This window comes from Phocoena sinus, chromosome 15 (assembly GCF_008692025.1).
Source record: "Phocoena sinus isolate mPhoSin1 chromosome 15, mPhoSin1.pri, whole genome shotgun sequence".
NCBI classification, from domain to species: domain Eukaryota; kingdom Metazoa; phylum Chordata; class Mammalia; order Artiodactyla; family Phocoenidae; genus Phocoena; species Phocoena sinus.
This window is the reverse complement of record NC_045777.1, coordinates 32,500,248-32,523,253: the sequence shown is the minus strand read 5'-3', so window position 1 is coordinate 32,523,253 and position 23,006 is coordinate 32,500,248. Positions and strand designations below refer to the sequence as shown.

At 39.4% G+C, this 23,006-nt stretch overlaps 1 protein-coding gene across 8 annotated transcripts in view; it reads right to left on the bottom strand.

Annotated features, from left to right (window-relative positions):
• The window catches only part of SHLD1 (shieldin complex subunit 1), a 95,156-nt gene that overhangs the window by 11,800 nt on the left and 60,350 nt on the right, over window positions 1-23,006 (bottom strand). The window contains exon 4 of one of the 8 annotated variants that reach the window (XR_004345859.1): window positions 8,031-8,131. The exons of 5 other annotated variants lie outside the window; for them this stretch is intronic. Coding sequence is in view for 2 of the 3 variants with exons in the window: in XM_032605843.1 (XP_032461734.1) it covers window positions 17,895-18,018 (124 nt within the window). In the remaining variant the exon portion in view is untranslated. Of the gene's footprint in view, window positions 1-7,112; window positions 7,133-8,030; window positions 8,132-17,894; window positions 18,019-23,006 lie in introns of those variants that run through there. 2 more of the 8 variants (XM_032605843.1, XM_032605845.1) reach the window with 2 other exon arrangements.

Genomic DNA, 23,006 nt, shown 5'->3' with positions numbered 1-23,006 from the left:
CACCAGGAGAGCTCTGTCACTTCTGTTCACATATCATTGCCAATGTTAAGTTGTATGGCCAAACCTGATTTCAAAAGAATGAGGAAGAAAAATTCTCCTGTAGGGAGAGGCAGAGATTACTGGTGAACAATAATTCAGTCTGCCATACTTTCCTTGAGCACACTATTTAAAATTACATTTCCTTCACTCCCTAGACCCTGGCTGTCCTTATCTCCCTTGTCTGCCTTATACTTTCCATATAAACCTATTAGTACCTAATAATATATGATTTGTTTGTTTATTGTCAATCTTCTCCTACTCAAGGCTTTTTGTCTCTCTTGTTACCTGGTGTATCCCCAGGGCCAGCACGTGGTAGATACATTTTAAAAATTTTGATGTTTTGTTTTATTTGATGAGTTTTACTTTCAAATGCACATGTAAATGTGTGTATTATTAGGGTGACCACTATTCACTAGCGTGACTGGGGTGCTTGTCCAGGAAATCCCCAATTTGTGCCTATTGTCTCAATTAATTATTAATAGCACCCTTTTTCACTCTCAAAAGGGCCTTGGGTTACACAATCCACTATGTGAATACATGAATCATGATAAATTACATATATAAGCTGATGCTGGAGGAGGGGGCAGATATATCTTGGTCAACAGTGAGACGTTCCACCACACGTACCTGGGGTGGGGCAGGGGGGTTGAGTTTGATGCCAGAAATAATCCTAGTCTGTGGTATAAATAATGTACCTACAGACTTTTTTTTTTTGCTAAACGTTCTGTGGATTTGTTCTACTGTACTCCAAGACCATCCTCTTTTCCTTTCTCCTCTTTTTCATACCTGGTATTTCTCCTACCCTCTTGCTATCTTTTTATTACTGCCCTGCCAGTGAAGGGCCTCAGTTCACTCTACCCCATCAGCAGCTTGCTTAGATTCCTCTTTCTGGTTTCATCTGACTGTCCCCCTCCCCTTAAGGTGTAACACCAGCCCTGTTACTTACTTCCTATCTTATTAATAATGTAAAATTAATGACAAGAAAAATCAATCAGCTTAAGCCTCCTTTTGCCTGATGGTTTATACATTTTAGAATTTGCAGCTGTTCCTTTAAAGGACAAAAACCACATACAAGGGAGCCCAAGGAGGTGTGGACATCAAGATATTTAATCCCAGTTAACACCTCAAAGGATGGATGGTCTGGTCAGGTGCTTTTGAAACCACAGTCTAGGTCTGTACTTACTTACATCTGAAAGTAAAAACTGGATGAATCACCCATGCTGTCACCTTTCATCCTAATGACGAACAGATGCAATGGGCAGAGAACAGAGACCTCTAAAAGGCAACTGCTGAGAAATAAAATGAATGCTGGAAAAATACAAAAATATGTGTGATAGGTGAACAGCCCTAAAAGTAGGTGCCCGGGGCAATTAATAAGGCCAATCTTTACTGTCTGATTCATAAGCTATCTTACTTTTACCTTGGCATTTTATGTTTTTATCTAAAGAAATTAAAATGTTCTGAAAATCACAGGGAACTATAATATCCAAGTTCACACCACTCCAGATTAACAATTAACATATGTCATATTTGCTTCAAGTCTTTTTTCCTATTAAAGAAGAATTAAACAATTCAATTAAAGTTGACATAGAAATAGAAATTCCTACATAGAAATTGATTCCTTCCAGCCCATCTTTATACCTTACATATATATGTATCCATAAGCAAGACAGAGTGCTGCTTTATGTGTGATGATCTTTTTAATCTTATTTTCAATATACAAAGTTTTGCTTTTTTTCACCCAACCTTATGATGTTTTACTTCTAGCCATTATTGATTATATATATATATAGAGATATATATATGAATGTAGGGACAGGCTGCATTAGTTTTCATCCATTCTCTTGCTGAAGGACATGTAGGTTGTGCCTAATTTTTCACTATCACAAACAAGGCCTTAGTGAGCCCTTGAGCACTTGTGAGACTTTCTCTGGAAATACATACAGGAGTGGAATTGCTGAGTTGAAGGAAACGTGTTTTCAATTTCACTAGATCCTGCCAGATCACTCTCCAAAGTGGTTGCAGCCTTTACAGTCCCACCAGCACTGTCTAGATTTTCCTGTTTCTCCACAGCTTTGCCAAACCCTGATATTGTCAGACATTTCAAGCGGTATCTCATTATTGGGTTCACATTTCCCTGATTACTTGCATGGCTGAGCTGCTCTTCATATACTTATTGGTCACTTGAGTTTCCTTACTGTGAACTGCCTGTTCATATTCTTTACCATTTTTCTTTCTGGTTTTTTGTCTCTTTTCTTTTTAATGGCATAGAAAATGAATTATAAAGAAAACAATATCTTTCCCTGACTTTTCTCCACTTAATCTCATGACTAGTTTTTTTCCAGTCTGAAGGGGATTAAACAAAAAAAATGTGAGGATGAAATAAAGACTTCATGAGAAGCCTCAAGTTCTGTTTTTGTTTTAATGGCAAACCTTCTAAAGCAAAACAACTCTCTTGGTGTCAGCTTATCACTAACCAAAAAGTGATATTATGTTTCTACTTGATTTAATAAAAAAGTCATACACCAAGCCTGATCCAGGGGCAGGGATCACATCCAGCTTACTGAGTCTCATTTTCCAGGCAAGAAAATTAAGATAGGACCAAGTCTCCAGAGTCATTTAATGCAGGGATTGGCAACTAGAACACAAAAAAAGGTTAATCTGCTCATTAATTTTCTTAATTAAAATCATTTTCATGTAACTATCATTTGCCATAATGAGGATCGCTGTTGGTTTTACACGTTGGTGATGATGGGCCAGGCAAGGGGTTCAAGAGCCTCCCGAGATGATTCATAATTGACATTTAGAGACCACAGGCTTGGATCCTAGAAATGCATAACAATTCTCTTTTTTACTATGAGACTGAGAATTAGCCCAAGTTAATGGGACAGAGAACCTGACCCTTTCACAGCTGGAAAAGCCATGGGGAGTTACCTTGTTCAACTCTCTCACTTTCTGGACCAGAACTGTTTAGCTCCAGTTGGAACAAGAACTGTGGTCCCCACAGACATAGAGAATAGACTTATTGCCAAAGGGAATGGTGGGTGGGGAGGGATAAACTGGGAGTTTGGGGTTAGCAGATGCAAACTATTACATATAGAATGGATAACGACAAGGTCTTACTGTATAGCACAGAGAACTATATTTAATATCCTGAGATAAGCCATAATGGAAAAAATATTTTTAAAATGTATATATATATGTATAACTGAATCACTTTGCTGTACAACAGAAATTAACATTGTAAATCAATTTTTTCAATTAAAAAATTGTTAGAAAAAAAGAACTGTGATCCACTGATTGTTAAAAAAAAGAACTGTGATCCATTGACCCCGTCCATGTCTGGGTACGAGGAGCCCTGAGAAGGGATGACCAGGAGAGGCCATCAGACAAGGGACCTAAGCTCCTTCAGGAGCCATTGCAAATTAGGAGCTTCACAGTAATATTTAAAGCCTGTGTTTTAAAGTGTTTTTCCCCCAGGTGGTTTTTAAAATCGCATTTACATGGGATGTTTCAGCAGATTTGTTTCAAATCCTGGCCTAGATAGTAAGGAACAATTATGAGCAGAAAAAGCAAATGATTTGGATTTGGGTTGCTATGGTAACATTACCATTTTTTGAATACGGCTGTTTACTTCAGCAGCCTTGATTTAAATGTGAGCCGCTAATTAAGATGATGCTTGAAACTTTAACCTTCACTGTAAGAAAAAAGTAAGCACTTTAAAAATGATGCTTGAAGTGTTGCTGGAGACATATTTAGCAAGAAGATCATTCCCCTTTGCTGGAGAAGCAGAAACCCAATCCATTTTCCTTGAAGAAGAATGAGGGCCTACTCACAATCTGTCCAAATCCACAAGTCAGTATTTCCTAGGTTTTTTTGTGTGTGTGTGGTACGCGGGCCTCTCACTGTTGTGGCCTCTCCCATTCCGGAGCACAGGCTCCGGACGCGCAGGCTCAGCAGCCATGGCTCACGGGCCTAGCGGCTCCGCAGCATGTGGGATCTTCCCGGACCGAGGCACGAACCCGTGTACCCTGCATTGGCAGGCGGACTCTCAAACACTGCGCCACCAGGGAAGCCCCAGTATTTCCTAGTTTTAAGATTTAAAGAGGAACAGAACAGAATTCCTGTCAAAACTGAGCCAGTTCCAGTGTTGACACCAGCAGTAAGACTTTCTGAGAGTGACAGACAAGGAAAGTCTGATATTTCTCTACACATAGCAGTATTTTTGTTAGACACATATTTGTGTAAACAGATTTCACTCCACATCAAATCAAAGTTAAGTACATCTATGAAGTGACAGACTGAACTGGAAACAAATACACCAGAATGTAAATATATAGCTGAGTGTTCCCCCTTCAAAGTAATCACCCTGGGGAGTGGGGGGCAAGCTCTTATTTTAAAAATGTTGATGTTGCTGAGAACATTTTGGAGCCTCTTAGAAAGTGTCTTCGCTTGCTCTGGAAACTTTTTTTTTTTAACATCTTTATTGGAGTATAATTGCTTTACAATGGTGTGTTAGTTTCTGCTTTATAACAAAGTGAATCAGCTATACATATACATATATCCACATATCTCCTTCTTGCGTCTCCTTCCAACCCTCCCTATCCCACACCTCTACGTGGTCACAAAGCACCAAGTTGATCTCCCTGTGCTATGTGGCTGCTTCCCACCAGCTATCTATTTTATATTTGGTAGTGTATATAAGTCAATGCCACTCTCTCACTTCATCCCAGCTTACCCTTCCCCCTCCCCGTGTCCTCAAGTCCATTCTCTACGTCTGCGTCTTTATTCCTGTCCTGCCCCTAGGTTCTTCAGAACCTTTTTTTTTTTAGATTCCATATATATGTGTTAGCATACATATATGTGTTTTTCTCTTTCTGACTTACTTCACTCTGTATGACAGACTCTAGGTCCAGCCACCTCACTACAAATAACTCAATTTCGTTTCTTTTTATGGCTGAGTAATATTCAACTGTATATATGTGCCACATCTTCCTTATCCATTCATCTGTTGATGGACACTTAGGTTGCTTCCATGTCCTGGCTATTGTAAATAGAGCTGCAGTGAACATTGTGGTACATGACTCTTTTTGAATTATGGTTTTCTCAGGGTATATGCCCAGTAGTGGGATTGCTGGGTCGTCCAGTAGTTTTATTTTTAGTTTTTTAAGGAACCTCCATACTGTTCTCCACAGTGGCTGTATCAATTTACATTCCCACCAGCAGTGCAGGAGAGTTCCCTTTACTCCACATCCTCTCCAGCATTTACTGTTTGTAGATTTTTTGATGATGGCCATTCTGACTGGTGTGAGGTGATACCTCATTGTAGTTTTGATTTGCATTTCTCTAATGATTAGTGATGTTGAGCATCCTTCCATGTGTTTGTTGGCAATCTGTATATCTTCTTTGGAGAAATGTCTATTTAGGTGTTCTGCCTATTTTTGGATTGGGTGGTTTGTTTTTTTGATATTGAGCTGCAAGAGCTGTTTGTAAATTTTGGCAATTAATCCTTTGTCAGTTGCTTCATCAGCAAATATTTTCTCCCATTCTGAGGGTTGTCTTTTCATCTTGTTTATGGTTTCCTTGGCTGTGCAAAAGTTTTTAAGTTTCATTAGGACCCACTTGTTTATTTTTGTTTTTATTTCCATTTCTCTAGGAGGTGGGTCAAAAAGGATCTTACTGTGATGTATGCCATAGAGTGTTCTGCCTATGTTTTCCTCTAAGAGTTTTATAGTGTCTGGCCTTATATTTCGGTCTTTAATCCATTTTGAGATTATTTTTGTGTATGGTGTTAGGGAGTGTTCTAATTTCATCCTTTTACATGTAGCTGTCTAGTTTTCCCAGCACCACTTATTGAAGAAGCTGTCTTTTATCCATTGTATATTCTTGCCTCCTTTATGAAAAATAAGGTGACCATATGTGTGTGGGTTTATCTCTGGGCTTTCTATCCTGTTCCATTGATCTATATTTCTGTTTTTGTGCCAGTACCATACTGTCTTGATTACTGTAGTTCTGTAGTATAGTCTGAAGTCAGGGAGCCTGATTCCTCCAGCTCCGTTTTTCTTTCTCAAGATTGCTTTGGCGTTTTGGGGTCTTTTGTGTTTCCATACAAATTGTGAAAATTTTTTTTCTAGTTCTGTGAAAAATGTCATTGGTAATTTGATAGGGATTGCATTAAATCTGTAGATTGCTTTGGGTAGTATAATCATTTTCACAATGTTGATTCTTCCAATCTGTGAACATGGTATATCTCTCCATCTGTTGGTATCATCTTTAATTTCTTTCATCAGTGTTTTACAGTTTTCTGGATACAGGTCTCTTGTCTCCTTAGGTAGGTTTATTCCTAGGTTTTTTATTCTTTTTGTTGTAATGGTAAATGGGAGTGTTTCCTTAATTTCTCTTTCAGATTTTTCATCATTAGTGTATAGGAATACAAGAGATTTCTGTGCATTACTTTGGTATCCTGCTACTTTACCAAATTCATTGAGTAGCTCTAGTAGTTTTCTGGTAGCATCTTTAGGATTCTCTATGTATAGTATCACGTCATCTGCAAACAGTGACAGCTTTACTTCTTCTTTTCTGATTTGGATTCTTTTAATTTCTTTTTCTTCTCTGATTGCTGTGGCTAAAACTTCCAGAACTATGTTGAATAATAATGGTGAGAGTGCTCAACCTTGTCTTGTTCCTGATCTTAGTGGAAATGGTTTCATTTTTGTACTATTGAGAATGATGTTGGCTGTGGGTTTGTCATACATGTTCCTTATTATGTTGAGGTAAGTAAGTTCCCTCTATGCCTACTTTCTGGAGGGTTTTTATTATAAATCAGTGTTGAATTTTGTTGAAAGCTTTTTCTGCATCTATTGAGATGAAATTAGCTAATCCAACAGCACATTAAAAGGATCATACACCATGATCAAGTGGGGTTTATCCCAGAAATGCAAGGATTCTTCAGTATACGTAAATCAATCAATGTTATACATTGTTATACAATGTATACAATGTTATACAATCAACCATATTAACAAATTGAAGGAAACTTCTTTTGGATGTCCTCATTGGTGGCAAATCTCCATCCACAGAAGACAGAATTACCCTTTTGGAAAAAAGAGGCATTAGGAGTGAAATCTGATAAATAATGTAGGTGATCCTGCAGGGTAACTGGGCACGGGTTAAAAAGCAAGGCTTATCTCCAAAAGGAAATTGCTCTTCTTTTGTTTTGCATGCTGGTTCTGAAAGTAGTTCTCACAAAGGAATTCCAAAGTCAGTTCTAAGCAATAGCAAGCAGCATGGTTTCAATGTACATATATGTTCAAATTTGCTACCTTAAAGGACAGGCTAATGTGGATTTAAGTTCCGACTATTGTAAAAAAGCTCATAGTCATAGATTAGAAATCTGAATATTTTTGTCCTGACAGATAAGATGTTGGTGAGCGTGGACTTTGTATTTAGAAGACTTGAGTTTAGTCCTACCATGGCCACTTACTGCCTATGTGACCATGGGCAAGTTACTTTACATCTCTGAATCTCCATGTCTTCATCTGTAAAATGGGAATAATAGCTCTGCCTCATAGGACTGTGTAAGAATTAAATGATTTATTAGTATAAAACCTAGCATTTAGTAATTGCTCAACAAATATAAGCTACTTTATAATTATCACAGTGACAAGAGTAGTACCAGAAGCAGAGTTGTTACATGTAGGTATTAAACTATTTGCCATTTAGCATCTAGGACTATTTTTTTGTTTTTTGGCCATGCCATGCAGCACATGGGATCTTAGTTCCCTGACTAGGGATTGAACCTGAGTGTCCTACATTGGAAGCACGAAGTCTTAACCACTGGACTGCCAGGGAAGTCCCAGCATCCAGGATTTAAAAAAGTGAATTGCAAATGCTCCTGTAGGTCTTCTCTGCAGTGATAAATTAACATTATAAGCAAAGTCTAGATGAACAAGCATTCATTCCTGACTGAAAGGAACATCACTTTTACTTACTGCTCTATCCTGGTGTCAGAGTTAGTGGGATGAATCATAGTGAACATTGCCCATCTCACAGCAGTAGGACTATGATTACAGAGAGGTCCCAGGTGCATGCTCTGCAAAGCAAACACAATCCCACTGTGGGTGGAAACAGCAGATTCCTCAGCGTGTGGGCATGTCAAACACAGAAGCCCAGGCTGGTGGAACCCTCATCTGTCCCCCCAAGGAGCACCAGCACCAGAGTGTGGGTGGGACTGAAATGACTCAACCTCCAGGGAGTCTGTGGGGGTGGTTGTTTTGGAAGTAGATGGAGATCAAGTGAAGAGCTTCAGGGAAAGTTTAGGTTAATAAATACATATGAAGGAGAAACAAGTTACATTAAAAATAAAAAAAATATTGAGAAACTAGGAAGAAAAGATCTGGGTTTACAGAATGACTGCTGGCTGAGTCAGAATTGTAGTGCTGAGTTAAATTTTAAAAGGCAAGATGAGACTGGGAAATACAATGAGAACAATTATAGTAGATAATTCTTAATTTCTTTCTCTCTTCTCCCTTCTCTCACTAACAGCTGAATCTGAAGAAAGGCAAAGCTTTGCACCTTCTCTTCTGTAACAAATAACTTCAGAGAACACAGAAAACTCAGTGGAAGTGGGAAAAAAGCCATAAACAAAATTTTTAAATAGCATAGTATACAACCTATGCAGAAAAGGCCTATAAACAGCAGAGAAGTGAAAGCTAAGGCTGACTGAATGACAGAAAATATGGGCTGTGAGGGGTTTAGGATGTATTTGTGTTGAAAATGTTTCTAACATGGAAACATGAGCTAGAAGGGCTAGAAGTGGGTGCAAATATGGAATTTAAAATTTCCATCTTTATAAGGATATGACAAATCCTCCCTGTGACCAAATATCTAAAAATGCTGGCTAAGATATTTTTAAAAAATCTCTTACAGTGCATGACTAAGCTGGAATAAAGTAAAGAAAGTCCTCAGAGACCAAAAGGAAAACAAGAGTGGGTGTTCCAAGAGGTAAGTGAATCCTGAGCTGGTGCCTAAACCTAGCATATCAGCTTTAATGGCCACACAGCATTCAGGACACAAAGTCTAGGTCATGGCTAGATGGGGTGCTTGAAAGGAAACTCACTGCACAAGGCCGAGAGCCCTGTAGCTCCACCCTCAGAGAAAAGATGGACTAGAAAGAAATGTGCCTTGGAAAGGGTTGTAGGAACTTCCCTGGTGGTCCAGTGGTTAAGACTCCAAGCTTCCACTGCAGGGGGCATGTGTTCAATCCTTGGTCAGGGAACTAGGATCCCACATGACATGTGGCGAGGCTAAAAATATTTTTAAAAAATAAAAAAATAAAGAAAAGGGTTGCACTAAAAAAACTTGCCTGTCTTGGCTTTGCTCTGAGTGGAGAGAAAAAAAGAACCATCTCTCCAGAAATATAACCATGAGCCAGACCTCACATATATTTGTGGCCTGAGTTGAGACTATTCTGTGATCTAAAATCCTCTATGCCAGGTATTTATTTTAATATGGTTCCAGATTAATGTGCTCTCATATGTTTAGAGAAAGCAAATGCAAACCCTTTTTAGAAGATTGTACTCTCACTCCAAATCTCAAAAGAAACCCTACTCACAAAGTTCCATGGAATATGAGTTTACAATAAAAACAATACTCACAAAATACCTATTTAAACAAGGCACCTTTGTTGAGAGGGAGTAAAGAAAAAGCACCAGCACTAGAATGAGACTCACAGAAACAGATTATTGGAGTTAATAGAATATAAAATAAATGTGTTTTTGTTAACGAAATAAAATAGGGATTCAGCAGTTTGACTAAAGAACAAGAGACTACAAAAAATAAATAGGTAAATTAGAAAAAGAGAAAAAAAGCTTAGAAAAATGTCAAATTATAATAATAGGTATTTATACCTCAGTATATAGGTAAAACAGAAGATTAGACACTGCTGGACAGAAAATTAGAAAATGGAAATCAGATTTGAAGATTTACTCATAATTTACCACAGAAACAGAGATGGAGAAAACAAAACTGAGATGTGTAAGTCAAAGTGAGATGTTCTAACGTGCATCTAATGGGAATTTCAGAAAAAGATAATAGAGAGAATGTAGGAAAGGCAATGACAATAAGTTAATGAGTGAGAATTTCTTAGAACTGATAAAAGCATGAATTCTCAAATTTAGTAATCATAGTGTTTTGCAGGCAGGATAAATAAAAAGAATTCTGTGGCTAGGTACCAGATAAAACTGTAGATTATCAAAGGCAAAAATAAAAATCCTAAAACCAGCCATAAAGAAAAGACAGATTACCTATAAATGAATGATAATTAAGTTGACTGTTGATGTCTCAATAGCAGCAATGCAAGCAAGAAGGCAGTGGAATAATATCTTCAAAGTTCTAAGAGAAAATAACTGCCAACCCAGGACCACTCAGGAAATAATGAGGAAATTAAGACATTTAACTGGCCATTTAACAAAATCATAAATGTCATAGTCAGACTTCCCTCATATCCAAAGCTCATTCTCTAAGAGTGCTTAAAATGGACAATATTCATACCACCTAAGTCAATTTATGGAGGTTTTATCTTAAGGCAGAGGAATGAGCTACATAGAATTTTCATGTTTTCTATTCCTTTTGGTGATTCACTAATATAGTTCAGCTATCCTTGAAATGGTATTCCAATGCTAGACTTTGATCCCAAATCACAGGTGATCACCTTAAAAGTGTAGCTTATTCTACATTTTGTTTCCCGAAAGTTTCATTCTGTAATGAATTAATTATGCAAAATCATTCAACTTCAAAGTTGTTCTAGTTGGTTTTATTAAAAATGTAGATGCTTTTAATGTTTTGCAGATGTCATTTTCTCTCTGTAATCAACTGTTTCCATACGTTTTTCAAAAATTACTAACTTGATCTTCCTAAGTCAGCTCATGCTGCTACTCTAGTGCCCTCAGTATTGCAATATTAACTGTGCAGCCATTGGCCTACAGGCCAAGCACTCTTTGGGAAAAAAAGGAAAATAATTATTACTCTCATGATATTCACTCTCTTTGAAGAGATCACATGAAAGAAGAAATATAGCGTAATTTTAAGAAAGCAAACTTTCTTTTAGCCAATGAACTATGCCAATCATAAGAAGATAAACAGAACAGAGGTTATGACTCACAAACTTATTAGCGGTAACATTTACTGCCTTATTGATTTTTTGTTACCTAAGATCCTTCTTAAATTCATTTCATTTCACATATAAATGAAACTGTTTTCTTGCATAAACCTAGAAAGGGGTACAAATTTGTAGGGGACTATGAAGAAGGAAAAAGAGGAAAATGACCTAGTTATACTGGTCATTCCAGATAACTAAATTTTTTTGACCTCTGAGTGGCAAAACCTCAAATGCATTTGAAACTTCAGCTCTTTTAAAAGGAGCCCCCCAAACCCCATGCACACAATAAATCTTTCATGCATATTTCTTTTTTTTTTTTTTTTCCGGTACGCGGGCCTCTCACTGTTGTGGCCTCTCCCGTTGCGGAGAACAGGCTCTGGACGCACAGGCTCAGCGGCCATGGCTCACGGGCCTAGCCGCTCCGCGGCATGTGGGATCTTCCCGGACCGGGGCACGAACTTGTGTCTCCTGCATCCGCAGGCGGACTCTCAACCACTGTGCCACCAGGGAAGCCCCATGCGTATTTCTGTTTTCCTATACCCTGACCTCGGTCATAGATAATTGGGTATACACATATGTAAAAATCCACCAAGCTGTAACACATAAGACTTGTGCACTTTATAAGAATTGAATCTCAATGTTAAAAATATCTGCACACGGGCTTCCCTGGTGGCGCAGTGGTTGAGAGTCCGCCTGCCGATGCAGGGGACACGGGTTCCTGCCCCAGTCCGGGAAGATCCCACATGCCGCGTTGCGGCTGGGCCCGTGAGCCATGGCCGCTGAGCCTGCGCGTCCGGAGCCTGTGTTCCGCAATGGGGAGGCCACAGCAGTGAGAGGCCCGCGTACCGAAAAAAAAAAAAAAAAATCTACACACACACACACACACACACACACACACACACACACACACACACGCTCCCTGTCTTCAATAAGTCTTGAATGTGGCATAGACGTCTTTTTTTTTTAAAGATTCCCAGATGATTCTAATGTTCATCTAATGTTCAGTTAGGATTAGCTGCCCTAAGATAGCTGGAATATGTCTTGATTAGAATAGCCATTCGCAAATATTTGTTTCAATAAATGTATGAATGAGTGAATGATGAACCAACAAACTAATAAATACCTATGCTATTCACGGTTGTAGGTATACCATTGATTGAGGCCAGAAAAAACCCTAAGAATGTCCAAAAAAAAAAAAAAAAGGCATGCCACATATTTTAAGCACTTTAAATGCCTTATCTTTCTTCACAACAACTCCGTGAGCAAAGTTTACTGCTCCTGATCTTTAGTTGCAGCCAACATAAATCACTTTGGCTACCTTAAGCAGAAAGAGAGGTATTAAGAAGTATAACATAATTCACATCACTGTTAGGAGAACTGCAGAGACAGACTCTAAGCTAAACTTTTAGGAATTACTCCTCAAATCAATAAGCAGAACTGAACAGCCAAAGGGGCTGCTGTAACCTAAAGAACCAGGAAGCTGCTGCTACAGATGCTGCTCCAAGCTTCTCAGTCAGGAAGCTGCCTGTCAAGTCAGGAAGCTATTACTACAGTTGCCAATTTCAGAACCATGCTGCCTCTGCCATTATCCACACCAGCTAGAAATGAAGGTCCCAGCCCCATCTCTCTTCCCACATAATCTAAGCCTGAATTCAGAGGTTTACGGGAATGCATTTGATTAGCAGATCTAACTCACATCCAGAACACTAGCTGCAACAAGTTTTAGAAATGAAAACTGCCACTCTCTGTAAGACAAGAAATGATGCTAGGAGGAGGTAGGAATGGGCATTAAGTGGGCTAATTAATAGACTCACAGATAATGAAACTGAGGCACAGAGATTAAGAAACTTGGTCAAAGACACATAGCTAGTAAGTGGCAGGGCCAGGATTCAAACTCAGGAAGTGGCCCCAAAGACTAATAAGGCATTGGAGAAAATGATAATTATTCAGTGCACAGGCAGGCTCATGGGTGTGAGGTTTCCAGTCCTGACATACAAACTTTTTTGCTTATAAAAAGCAACTTCTAATTTACTATACTTATTAATCCTGACATCACCTCTAGAATTTTAAGTCTGGTAGTTTCTCATCTTCAAAATTCAAAAATATATCATTAATTTATTTGACCATTTTAATTTTGGTCTAAAAAGTGTTCTTAAGTGTTTCAGGGTGGGGAGGGGGCAGGGGAGAAAGCCAAAAAAGGTTATGGCACCAACTAGTGATGGAAGACATCCATACTCAGGCTTCAATGACCACCTCCAACTCCAGCTCCTCATATTACTTCCATGGTACAAATTAAAAGAACATTTAAAAGTATCTTGAAGTTATTTAGGACTTTCTAATGGAACATCTTACTGATTCTAGCTTCATCAAAAATTTTGAGAAACTATATTGCATGCAGTAGAATGATGGTTGTTTAGCTTCTGCTTGGAAAGCTAACCATTATACAGCTCTTATGGACTGGAAACCTTGAGACTAAAACCTGCGGTGTATTCTCTGTTATCTGGAACTGTATTTCCACACATCCTTAGCACAGTTCCATCTGTCAGTCTGCCTATCTCTCTCTCTCTCTCCATCTATTCACCCACCCATCCATCTCTCTATGAGAATGACCCAGATAGCAGAATAAAAACATTAAACTGTATCCAAAATAAATATATCAATAAGTATGGACTAAGGCTGAGAGGAGTGAGAAGGGTCACTTCCAAGTCATAGGATGGAAATGTTGAAAGTTCCCCACAGAGGAGAATGTGTCAGCTACTTTTTAAAGACTATAATTTGGAACAGAGACCCTTCTGGGGTGGGGGAAAGAGGAAATGCTTCATCTGACATGACAAGTTATAAATCACAAAACTGTCAGTTTGGGAAGGGTAAATATTTGCTGAAGATTAAGTACATGGCAAAGGTACGTCATTAAATCTAAAGTGATTAAAAAGCTCAGTTTGTTACAACATACCTCTACTCCATCTTTAATGAGCACACAGCCTCAATAACCATGAGCTGTAGTCTAATCTATCTCCATGGTGCAGAAGGAAATGATAAACGTTTTCAGCCTGACTTCCAACAAAGTGAGTCTGAATTAATTATTCCATGTGCAAGTGCAAATGGATTTGGTTAAACAAATGAGCCTACCCACCAAAGACATCAGCCAGATACTGGACTGAATTCATATATTAATCAAACGTACATCAGACTGAATCAGTGATGTGCACAGAAGTAGGACTGCTCAACACTTATATTTTATTGATAATTCCTAACTAATTTTTATGTTTATAAAAGTAATATGTGCTCAGAGCTTTTAAAAGTCAGATGAGGATAAAAGTCTGACAATGAGCCATAATACTTTGGAACATCCCTGGTGGCGCAGTGGTTAAGAATCCGCCTGTCAATGCAGGGGACACAGGTTTGATCCCTGCTTCGGGAAGATCCCACATGCCACAGAGCAGCTAAGCCTGTGTGTCACAACTACTGAGCCTGCGCTCTAGAGCCCGCAAGCCAAAACTACTGAGCCCATGTGCTGCAACTACTGAAGCCCGTGTGCCTAGAGCCCTTGCTCCACAACAAGAGAAGCCACTGCGATGAGAAGCCCGTGCACTGCAACAAAGAGTAGCCCCGCTCACCGCAACTAGAGAAAGCCCGCACGCAGCAACAAAGACCCAACGCAGCTAAAAATAAATAAATAAATAAACTAAAAAAACCCCCACAATACTTCCTTGCCTCCTCCATCCTCCTCCCCATTTCTCAGAGTCTACATTCCAACTTGCTGTTCCTCCTGGTTTTTAAAATCTTTTTATGTCTAATGACCATGATCCTGTATGATAACTTATCAGTCTTAGACACTATATGTTGATATCATTAGGCCTCATCACATACACTTACACATGCCCCTGTGCATAGAGACTTACCTTCCCCTGTTCTCTAAATACAATTATGTCACATTTTTAAATTAAATCAACATTCAGTTTTTTAAGTTATTATAACTATATAAAGTTGATCACTGCTTTATTGTACGATATTATTGTTTCTGTGCTTAATAGTTGTTTCTCTTTTGCATTTGCTTGCTTTGCTTTGTAACTATCCCTAACTCTACCCACACCCCTCAAGAGCCTCTCAGTGTAACGTCCACATGTCCACCTGGCAGAACAAGCTTTCAGTTCCCCAGCCTGCTGAGCACTTGCCTCTGCAGCTCTCCACCCTCCAGCTCCAGGCCTGCTCCACGGCTGTTGACCCGGGTCTCCCCTTTTTTGCTCTCCTAAATTTTTTATATTATTTCTATGATGACTTCCTCTGCCCCACATTTTGTTTTGTTTTTTGTAGATTTATTCTGCTCCATCATTGTCTCTGTTTCTTTTGAGTTCTTTATTTCATATTAGTCTTGGTTTCTACATTTTACAATGGAGGATTTCCACAAATACCTGGTGATCTTTGGCTATGAGTCCATAATGTAAGGGTGGGGTATTAAAACGCTAATTGGAAGCTCTTGCCATGGGTAGGGCTTATAGACTGGTGGCTGGTGGACTTTATATAGGGTGACTGATTTTCATTCAGGTTTTCCAGAGATGGATCCTCTCATCTCCACAATGGCCAGGGAGTGATGCATGAGGATCCTGTTTTAGACAGAAAGGTCCAGACAGTCCTCTTTGAGGAGATGGCATTTAACTGGGAAGCCCTAAATGCAATGAGGGAAGAAGCAATGTGAATATCTGGGGCAGATGGGTTTCAGCAGAGGAAATGGCAAATGCAGAGTCCCTGAGATAGAAACAGGTTTAGCAAGGATGAGGACCAGCCAGGAGGCCCTGTGGCTAGCGCAGAGGAAGCAACGGGGAGACAGAAGGAACGACGTGCATTTATAATTTATGGAAACAATTTTCACAGAGACCTTGTCAGAGACATTAAAAAGCCTAATATCAAAATATTTAGTGACAGTTTATAAAAACGAATCTGAATCATTTTTATGGTACTTGACATCAGACAAAAAAGATCACAGTAACTTGCCTTTGTTTGGTGTATCAGGCAAGCTTACAGTTATGTGAAATTGTTTATCCTTGTTCAACCTTGTGAAGATTGTGAAAAATGAAAAATCTATACCTCATAAACACTTACACTAGAGACTCTGAATAAGATATAAATCTGTCCACACATCTTAACTAAATCAAAGGAAGCAGCTCATGTTGAGAAAAATCGAAAGCTTCAAAAAAAAACCCAACCAGTTGCCAAGGCAACAAGAAAAAAAATTAGACAGAAAATAAATTTTCCATCTCAAACACTATCACATTCGAAAGCTGAGTATCTTCTGGCCCTGCTTTCAAAGTTTTATTTAACCTTTATTCAGTCATTTCCAGAGACGGTGGAAGAATTGAGAATCCACAGAACCCAGGCCTCTGCCAAAGCTGGGGGGTGGGCAACACACTAGTAAAAAGCACTGTAAGGGGAGGGGAATAAACCCTCTGGTTCACAGGCTAAGGCATAAGAACTACCTTCTTTACTTGAAATTATTCTGCGACTTTTCCTGTATGACACAATTTTGCAGAGAACTTCCACTTATGAGCTAGACACCAAATGGTTATTGAGAGAGTGGAAGGTCAAATAATGTGCTGGAGGATTTCCAGATCCTTCCCCTTGAACCTGTACAATTTCAAAGGGTGACTCAGAGCTGACATTAAACACCATCTGTGCTCCTCAACCAGCCACCCCGCTAAAAGCCCTGCCGCCCGCAGGCTGCCAAACACGGTCCCGACTCTCCCCTTGCAGCTTTCTCCACCTGGAGGCTCCAGTGCTTCTTGGGGTCCCTGTGGCCCCTCATCTATGAAGCCCCCGCAGGTCCCCAGGCAGAGCTGACCGGCCTGCCCCACGCCCCGCAGGGTCCACTGTATAGCACCCAGTGTCTCTTCCACATCCTGCTGAAGGCCGGTGCACAGCTATTTTCTTAGATCTGATTGTGGCTTCCTCGAGACAGGGACCCTGTCCCAGCTACAGTGAGACACTGGGCCCAACACGAGCTTGGGGAAAGTAGTTTTAGCGAATGAGACAGAATTAATTAATATACTGCTCTAGATTTTAATGCTAAAGAACAATCTCAGAACACCATCAACAAGTAGCGGGAAGGATCTGGAAAGCGGGTGGAGGGTAGAGGGAGGCAACTGTGTCTGGCCCCAGCTCAGGCCCTGGCCAGCCGTGTGACTGCTGAACCTCTCTCATTTTCCAAACTGAGTCTGCAGAACGCCTCCTGTGTCCTGAGAGATGGTAGCAGGTGTTCCATGAAAAAGGGGCTCAGTTTTCCAATAAGTTCCAGATGGTGGGGTCAAAAGCATAAGTCAGGTCTTTTTACCATAGGCCTTTGTGCAATAGTGTCTCACCTGGAGGAGGATGGAAGGAAGCGGAGCAGGCCAAGCCCCTGAAAACACTGATTCTCATTTTCATTACTGTTGCTCTTCTCATCCATCTACACTCTGTAGATTTTTTTTTTCCATAATGACGGTAGATTATTTTTCATTAAAAAAAAAGCTATTTTACTAAAATAATTAGTCAAATTAGAATGTAACCTAGTTGGATGAGCTTGTATTTATTTTTCCTGTATTATTATAGAAATGATCCTTTTTCTAAAGTTACACTCTATTAGTTTCGCTATCAAAATAATTTTTTTTAACTTTGGAAAGTTATATTTGAAGAAAAGCACTCACAGGATAGGAGAAACTCTCACCCTGGGTACGGGAAGCCTCCACCATAAACCTTCCTCCTGGCAGGCAGCTCTGTTCCGGCCTTCAGAAGGCTTGGGCTTAGAGGGTAGCTCCCGATCTGCTTTCCCCAAAACTGGCACTGCGTTCCTGACAATAAGGGCATAAATACCACATCTATGAACACAAACTTAAGCAGATATCTGCATTCCAAGGGTCACAAAGATGAAGGGAATCAAATGTTAACACACGTGAAGTTTTGTCTCCTCAATACCAAGGACAGCAGGCACTTCTTAGATGAATGGGTTCTAGGCAAGAGAATTATAGGACCACTCAGGTAACTGAACATAGGCCAAGGTTTAGACAAAATGGAAATGATAAAGATGCAAATCCAAACTTTAGCCTCTTTCTCTTTTCTATAACTATTTCTACAGCTAGCTTTTATATAACTATTCTGTGTGTGTATGTGTGTGTGTATTTCTCTCTCTCTCTGTCTCTCTCTCATATCTCACACACACACACACACACACACACACACACACACACACACACACACACACCACAGGATCTGCATTAGATGGACTCTGTTCAGGACAATCATTTATAATAACATGGTGAAGCAGAGGCCTAGAGATAATGCAGATGTCACAAGGTCCCCAACCAGAGCTGAGCTGAACAAACAATGTTCCCATTAAGGTATTTTAAAGATCAAGAGAAACAGTTTTTCAGGGTTACAGGGGTGATTTTTCTTCTTACCAATGAATAATCTCATTTAAACGAGTATCATTTAAATCCTTTAAGAGTCTAAAGAGAAACTAGGGACAAAACTCAGAGGAATCTGGAGCAAAAAACTGAAGAAAGGAAGAGGAGAAGCAGAGGAGCCTATTTTAGGACTATTTTAAGAGGAAAAAGCAAAAGTACAACACTGTAAGGTGTGTGTACCCAAGGGCACTACAGATGGGGAGCTCCGGGTGTGACAGGAGGACAGACTCATCAGCCACATAGCACTGCTGCAGGAAGGCAATGACCACCTTGTTCCAGAAATGTAAAGAACAGCACAGCCTTGGACAGCTGCCCAGAAACCTCCTCCTGGAGAAGCAGATCTTCTGTAAGATTCTTGAGCAGAGACCTAGGATTAATGGGATGTTAAGGTCTAAAAGATGTTAAAGTCTAAGAGATCTAAAAGATCTCATCCTGCTTTCAGGATGAGACTGAGAACAATACTATTAGTAAACAGAATGGCTCTATGCTGGAAGAATTCTAAGTCTTTTCAGTGATTTGGAGTATAATATACCCACCAGCCATGCTAATCTCAAAAATGTAAGCAGTGGATAAGAGAAGCTTCAGTTAAATATCATGAAATACTATTCTACAGCCTAGAGCTCCATCTAAGCTCCCCCTTCACACAGGGAGAGTAAAGGAAACCAAGGCAGGAACACATGCAGTTTCCATTCTACCCAAGAATCCTTCAAAAATGTGGAGAAGTCTCTCCTAGGCTCACTTCCACTACTCTTATGAAATGAAAAAAAGAAAACAATAGGGGGAGAGGAGGACAGGGAGCATGAAAGTAATGCATTGTAAGAAAAGAAAAAGAAAATATAACAAAATTGTAAGAGTTTCTCTCTGAGTGGAAGGATTATGGGTGTTTATCTTTTTCTTCTTGTGCTTTTTTATATTTTCCAATCTTCTACAGTAAACATGTAAACAAGAAAATGTTTAAAGAGAGAGATCAAAGGGACTAGAGAAATCAAATTGAGACAACTCAAAGGAAGTGACACAACTATTGCCACTTAAAAGCAAATGCTGGGCTTCCCTGGTGGTGCAGTGGTTGAGAGTCCACCTGCCGATGCAGGAGACACGGGTTCGTGCCCTGGTCTGGGAATGTCCCACATGCCGCGGAGTGGCTGGGCCTGTGAGCCATGGCTGCTGAGCCTGCGCTCTGCAATGGGAGAGGCCACAACAGTGAGAGGCCCGCGGACCGTAAAAAAAAAAAAAAAAGCAAATGCTTGCTCTGTCTCAGGCAGTGTCTCTGTTCATCTTCCTGTTTCTTCAAGGACAACAGTCATTTGTCAAATATTTATTAAATGTGCACCAAACGCCTGACCCTGCATGGAGAAATGAAAGGTGGGGCTGTTGTCCTCAACAAACTTGCAGTCAAGAAAGACTCAAAAGAAATAAAACACCAAGAGCACTATAAAATGCTAAACCATGTTCTTTTGATGACAGTTATACTCAGAGCTTATAGAGAACAGAGTCAGAGATGCCATAAAGAGTTCACCAAACTGGGACCCCAGACCTGGCTCCTAAAGGAAATGGGGATTTGGATAAACTCCCATGGTTCTCCACAAAATGATCAAGGTTAGGTTGAAGTGTCTCTGCTTTCTCTTGGTAGTTAATTAATATGGTCCTGTTTAAAGACAATGCAGGGCTTGTGTGCCTGGACCTTTTGTCAAAGTGTCACTGTAAACTTCTACCATTTCTAATGAGTTGGCATGAAAATTATAGCAATGTTATATTTTCAAATTGATATATTTTTAACTTTTTATAAATTATACATATATGAAAGTGCCTAAATCATAGCTCTATTAATCTTCACAAACTGAACATACCCTGTATAACCAGCACCCAGATCAAGAAACAGAACAGCACCAGAACCCAGGAGCCCTTCTTGTGCCCCCTCCCAGTTACTACCCTTCCAAGTGTTACTCTCATTCTGACTTCTAACACCTAGGTTGCTTTGTCTTTTTTATAGTGTATATAAATGGAATTACCCAGTAGATACATTTGATATTTGCCTTCTTTCACATAACCTTCTGTTTGTGAGACCCATCCATGTTGTTGTAGAGAGTAGCAGTTAGTTCATCTTCAATGATGTATGTGTACCATTGTATGAATACATGACCATTTAGTTATCCATTCTACTGAAGATGGGCACGTGGGTGGTTTCCACTTAGGGATGTTATAGTTGGTGCTGCTATGACTATTTCAGTGCATGCCTTTCCATGAACATATGGGTGCATTAACTGATGGGATACAGGGTACACAAATGTTCAGTTTTTAGAAATCCTGCAAGTAGGTGTCATAGCTTATCTGAGAATTAAGGGCCCATCTCTGCTTTTTCCTGTTCCTGGCTCTAATGATGGAGTCCTATATCAGGCCCGGTCCAAATCTGATCTATCACCGAAGATGGGGAGCCCCCAAACCATTCTATTTTCATCTACCTTAAAAATATTGTCTTCATAGACATTGCCTATGCTTATTTTTTTCCCAAAGAAAAGGCTGTTAACTAAGAAGGGCAGAAGAAATTACATTGCTATTAAAGGCAAATTATAAAGGACAAGCTGTCTAGTAAAACACAACTTATAATTACAATTATCTTCAAAATAAATCAAATTATCTGTATAAACCCAATGACTCACTGGTAAATTAATGAAAAATATGACAGTGTTGAGCTTTTAATTGCTTCTATTGCAAAACCCCCAAACCCAAACTTCGGTTATCAGGCAGAAAAGAGGCAATTAGTTTGTAACAGATGTGTCAGTAAAAACCTGTTACAATGTGGCTCCAGAGTTAATAGTTTCCAAATTTATGAAGTCCATCTGTCCAATTTTTTCAGGTTTTCACTTTAGACAATCCTACTTAGATAGTCCCTCCAAACTAATTGCTTTTTGTTTTGTTTTGCTTTTGATCAGGGTCTTTTTTTTTAATATTTCCAGTATATAAGCTTCATATGAGCCCTGTTATCTCAAACTCCAAGTTTAATTTCTTTTCCAGAACATTTTTTTCATAATATTAAACCTCAGAAAAACAGCAGATGACAAGATTATTGAGCAATGGTAGGGCTGAAACAAATTAAGGCTTTCAGGCTGTGTTGTTGCTGCTGTTTGCAAAAAGTAATCTTTTTCAGGTTATCAAACATCACTTGTGACCTTTAAAAAGAACTCCCTGAAGTCATTCATTCATAATAAAATCTGGTTAGACTATTACAATAGTGAATAATGTAAAATGATGCCAATTTTCAATTATAAGACCTGATAATGCTTATTACACATCTTCAATATTATTGAATAGGTTTGAAATGATCCAAATAGCAATCAAATATATTTTGCTTGGCACCATCAGATGAAGAAACTACAAATAAACACAATAAGGAAAGAGAAATGAGAAATAGAATAATTTCAGGGAAAAAAATTCCCCCAATAGTATATCCCCTATGGAGATGGAAGGAAAGAAGAATTTGCCCTTGGTACAAGATCTACTCCCATTCAAGTAGAAAGGGTGGTTATTCTACTGATGGGAGAGTGGGGTCATAAAGAAATGACCGCTTAAAGCAGTAAGGAATAACTTGAAAGGCATGAAAAGGAACTTCATGGGCCCTTCCATGGCACCTAGAATCCCTACTCTGCTGGCTTCCTGAGGTTATGACATGACACAGACCAATATGTTTATTCATTCAACAAATATTTATGAAGGATCAATTATGTACCATACACTGTTCTACAGTCTGGAGATTCTGTGATGAAAAACACAGCTATGGTCCCTGGCCTTATGGAGCTAAAGATCTAGAAGAGGAGGTAAGACAAGAAATAGATAACTCCACAGATAAATTCTAGTAAGTGACATATAGGGTGCCCCAGACAGCAACTAAATACTGGATATTTTAGGGAGAGGCAGTTGGGGGTGACTTAGTTACATACGACATGTGATACCAAGTGTCAACCAAGTGTTAAATATGCTGAATCCATTATTCATAACTAACACCATCTGTAGCCAGGTAAGTGATATCAATATTTACTGCATCTTTCCATTAGTCATTTCAATATAACTATTTTTGGGGGGCACTTATTTTTATTTCAACCACAAATAAATGCAGCGTTGAGTATGGTGAGGTCTCTCTTCAAAGAGTGGATGATCAAGTCTACAGAGGAAGCAGCCCCACAAATAACCCTCCAGACCACAACATGAAAGGCACTGTAATGAAGCTGTGAGGGAATCTAACTGAAGGCAGGGGAAGACTGCAGAGAACAAGTGTATCCAGGCTGGACCCTGTGAAAATGTAGCACTTCTCCAGGCCTAGAAGGAGAGAAGGGCACTCTTGGGAAAGGGAATGGGCATGAAAAACCTTAAAGTGGTACACA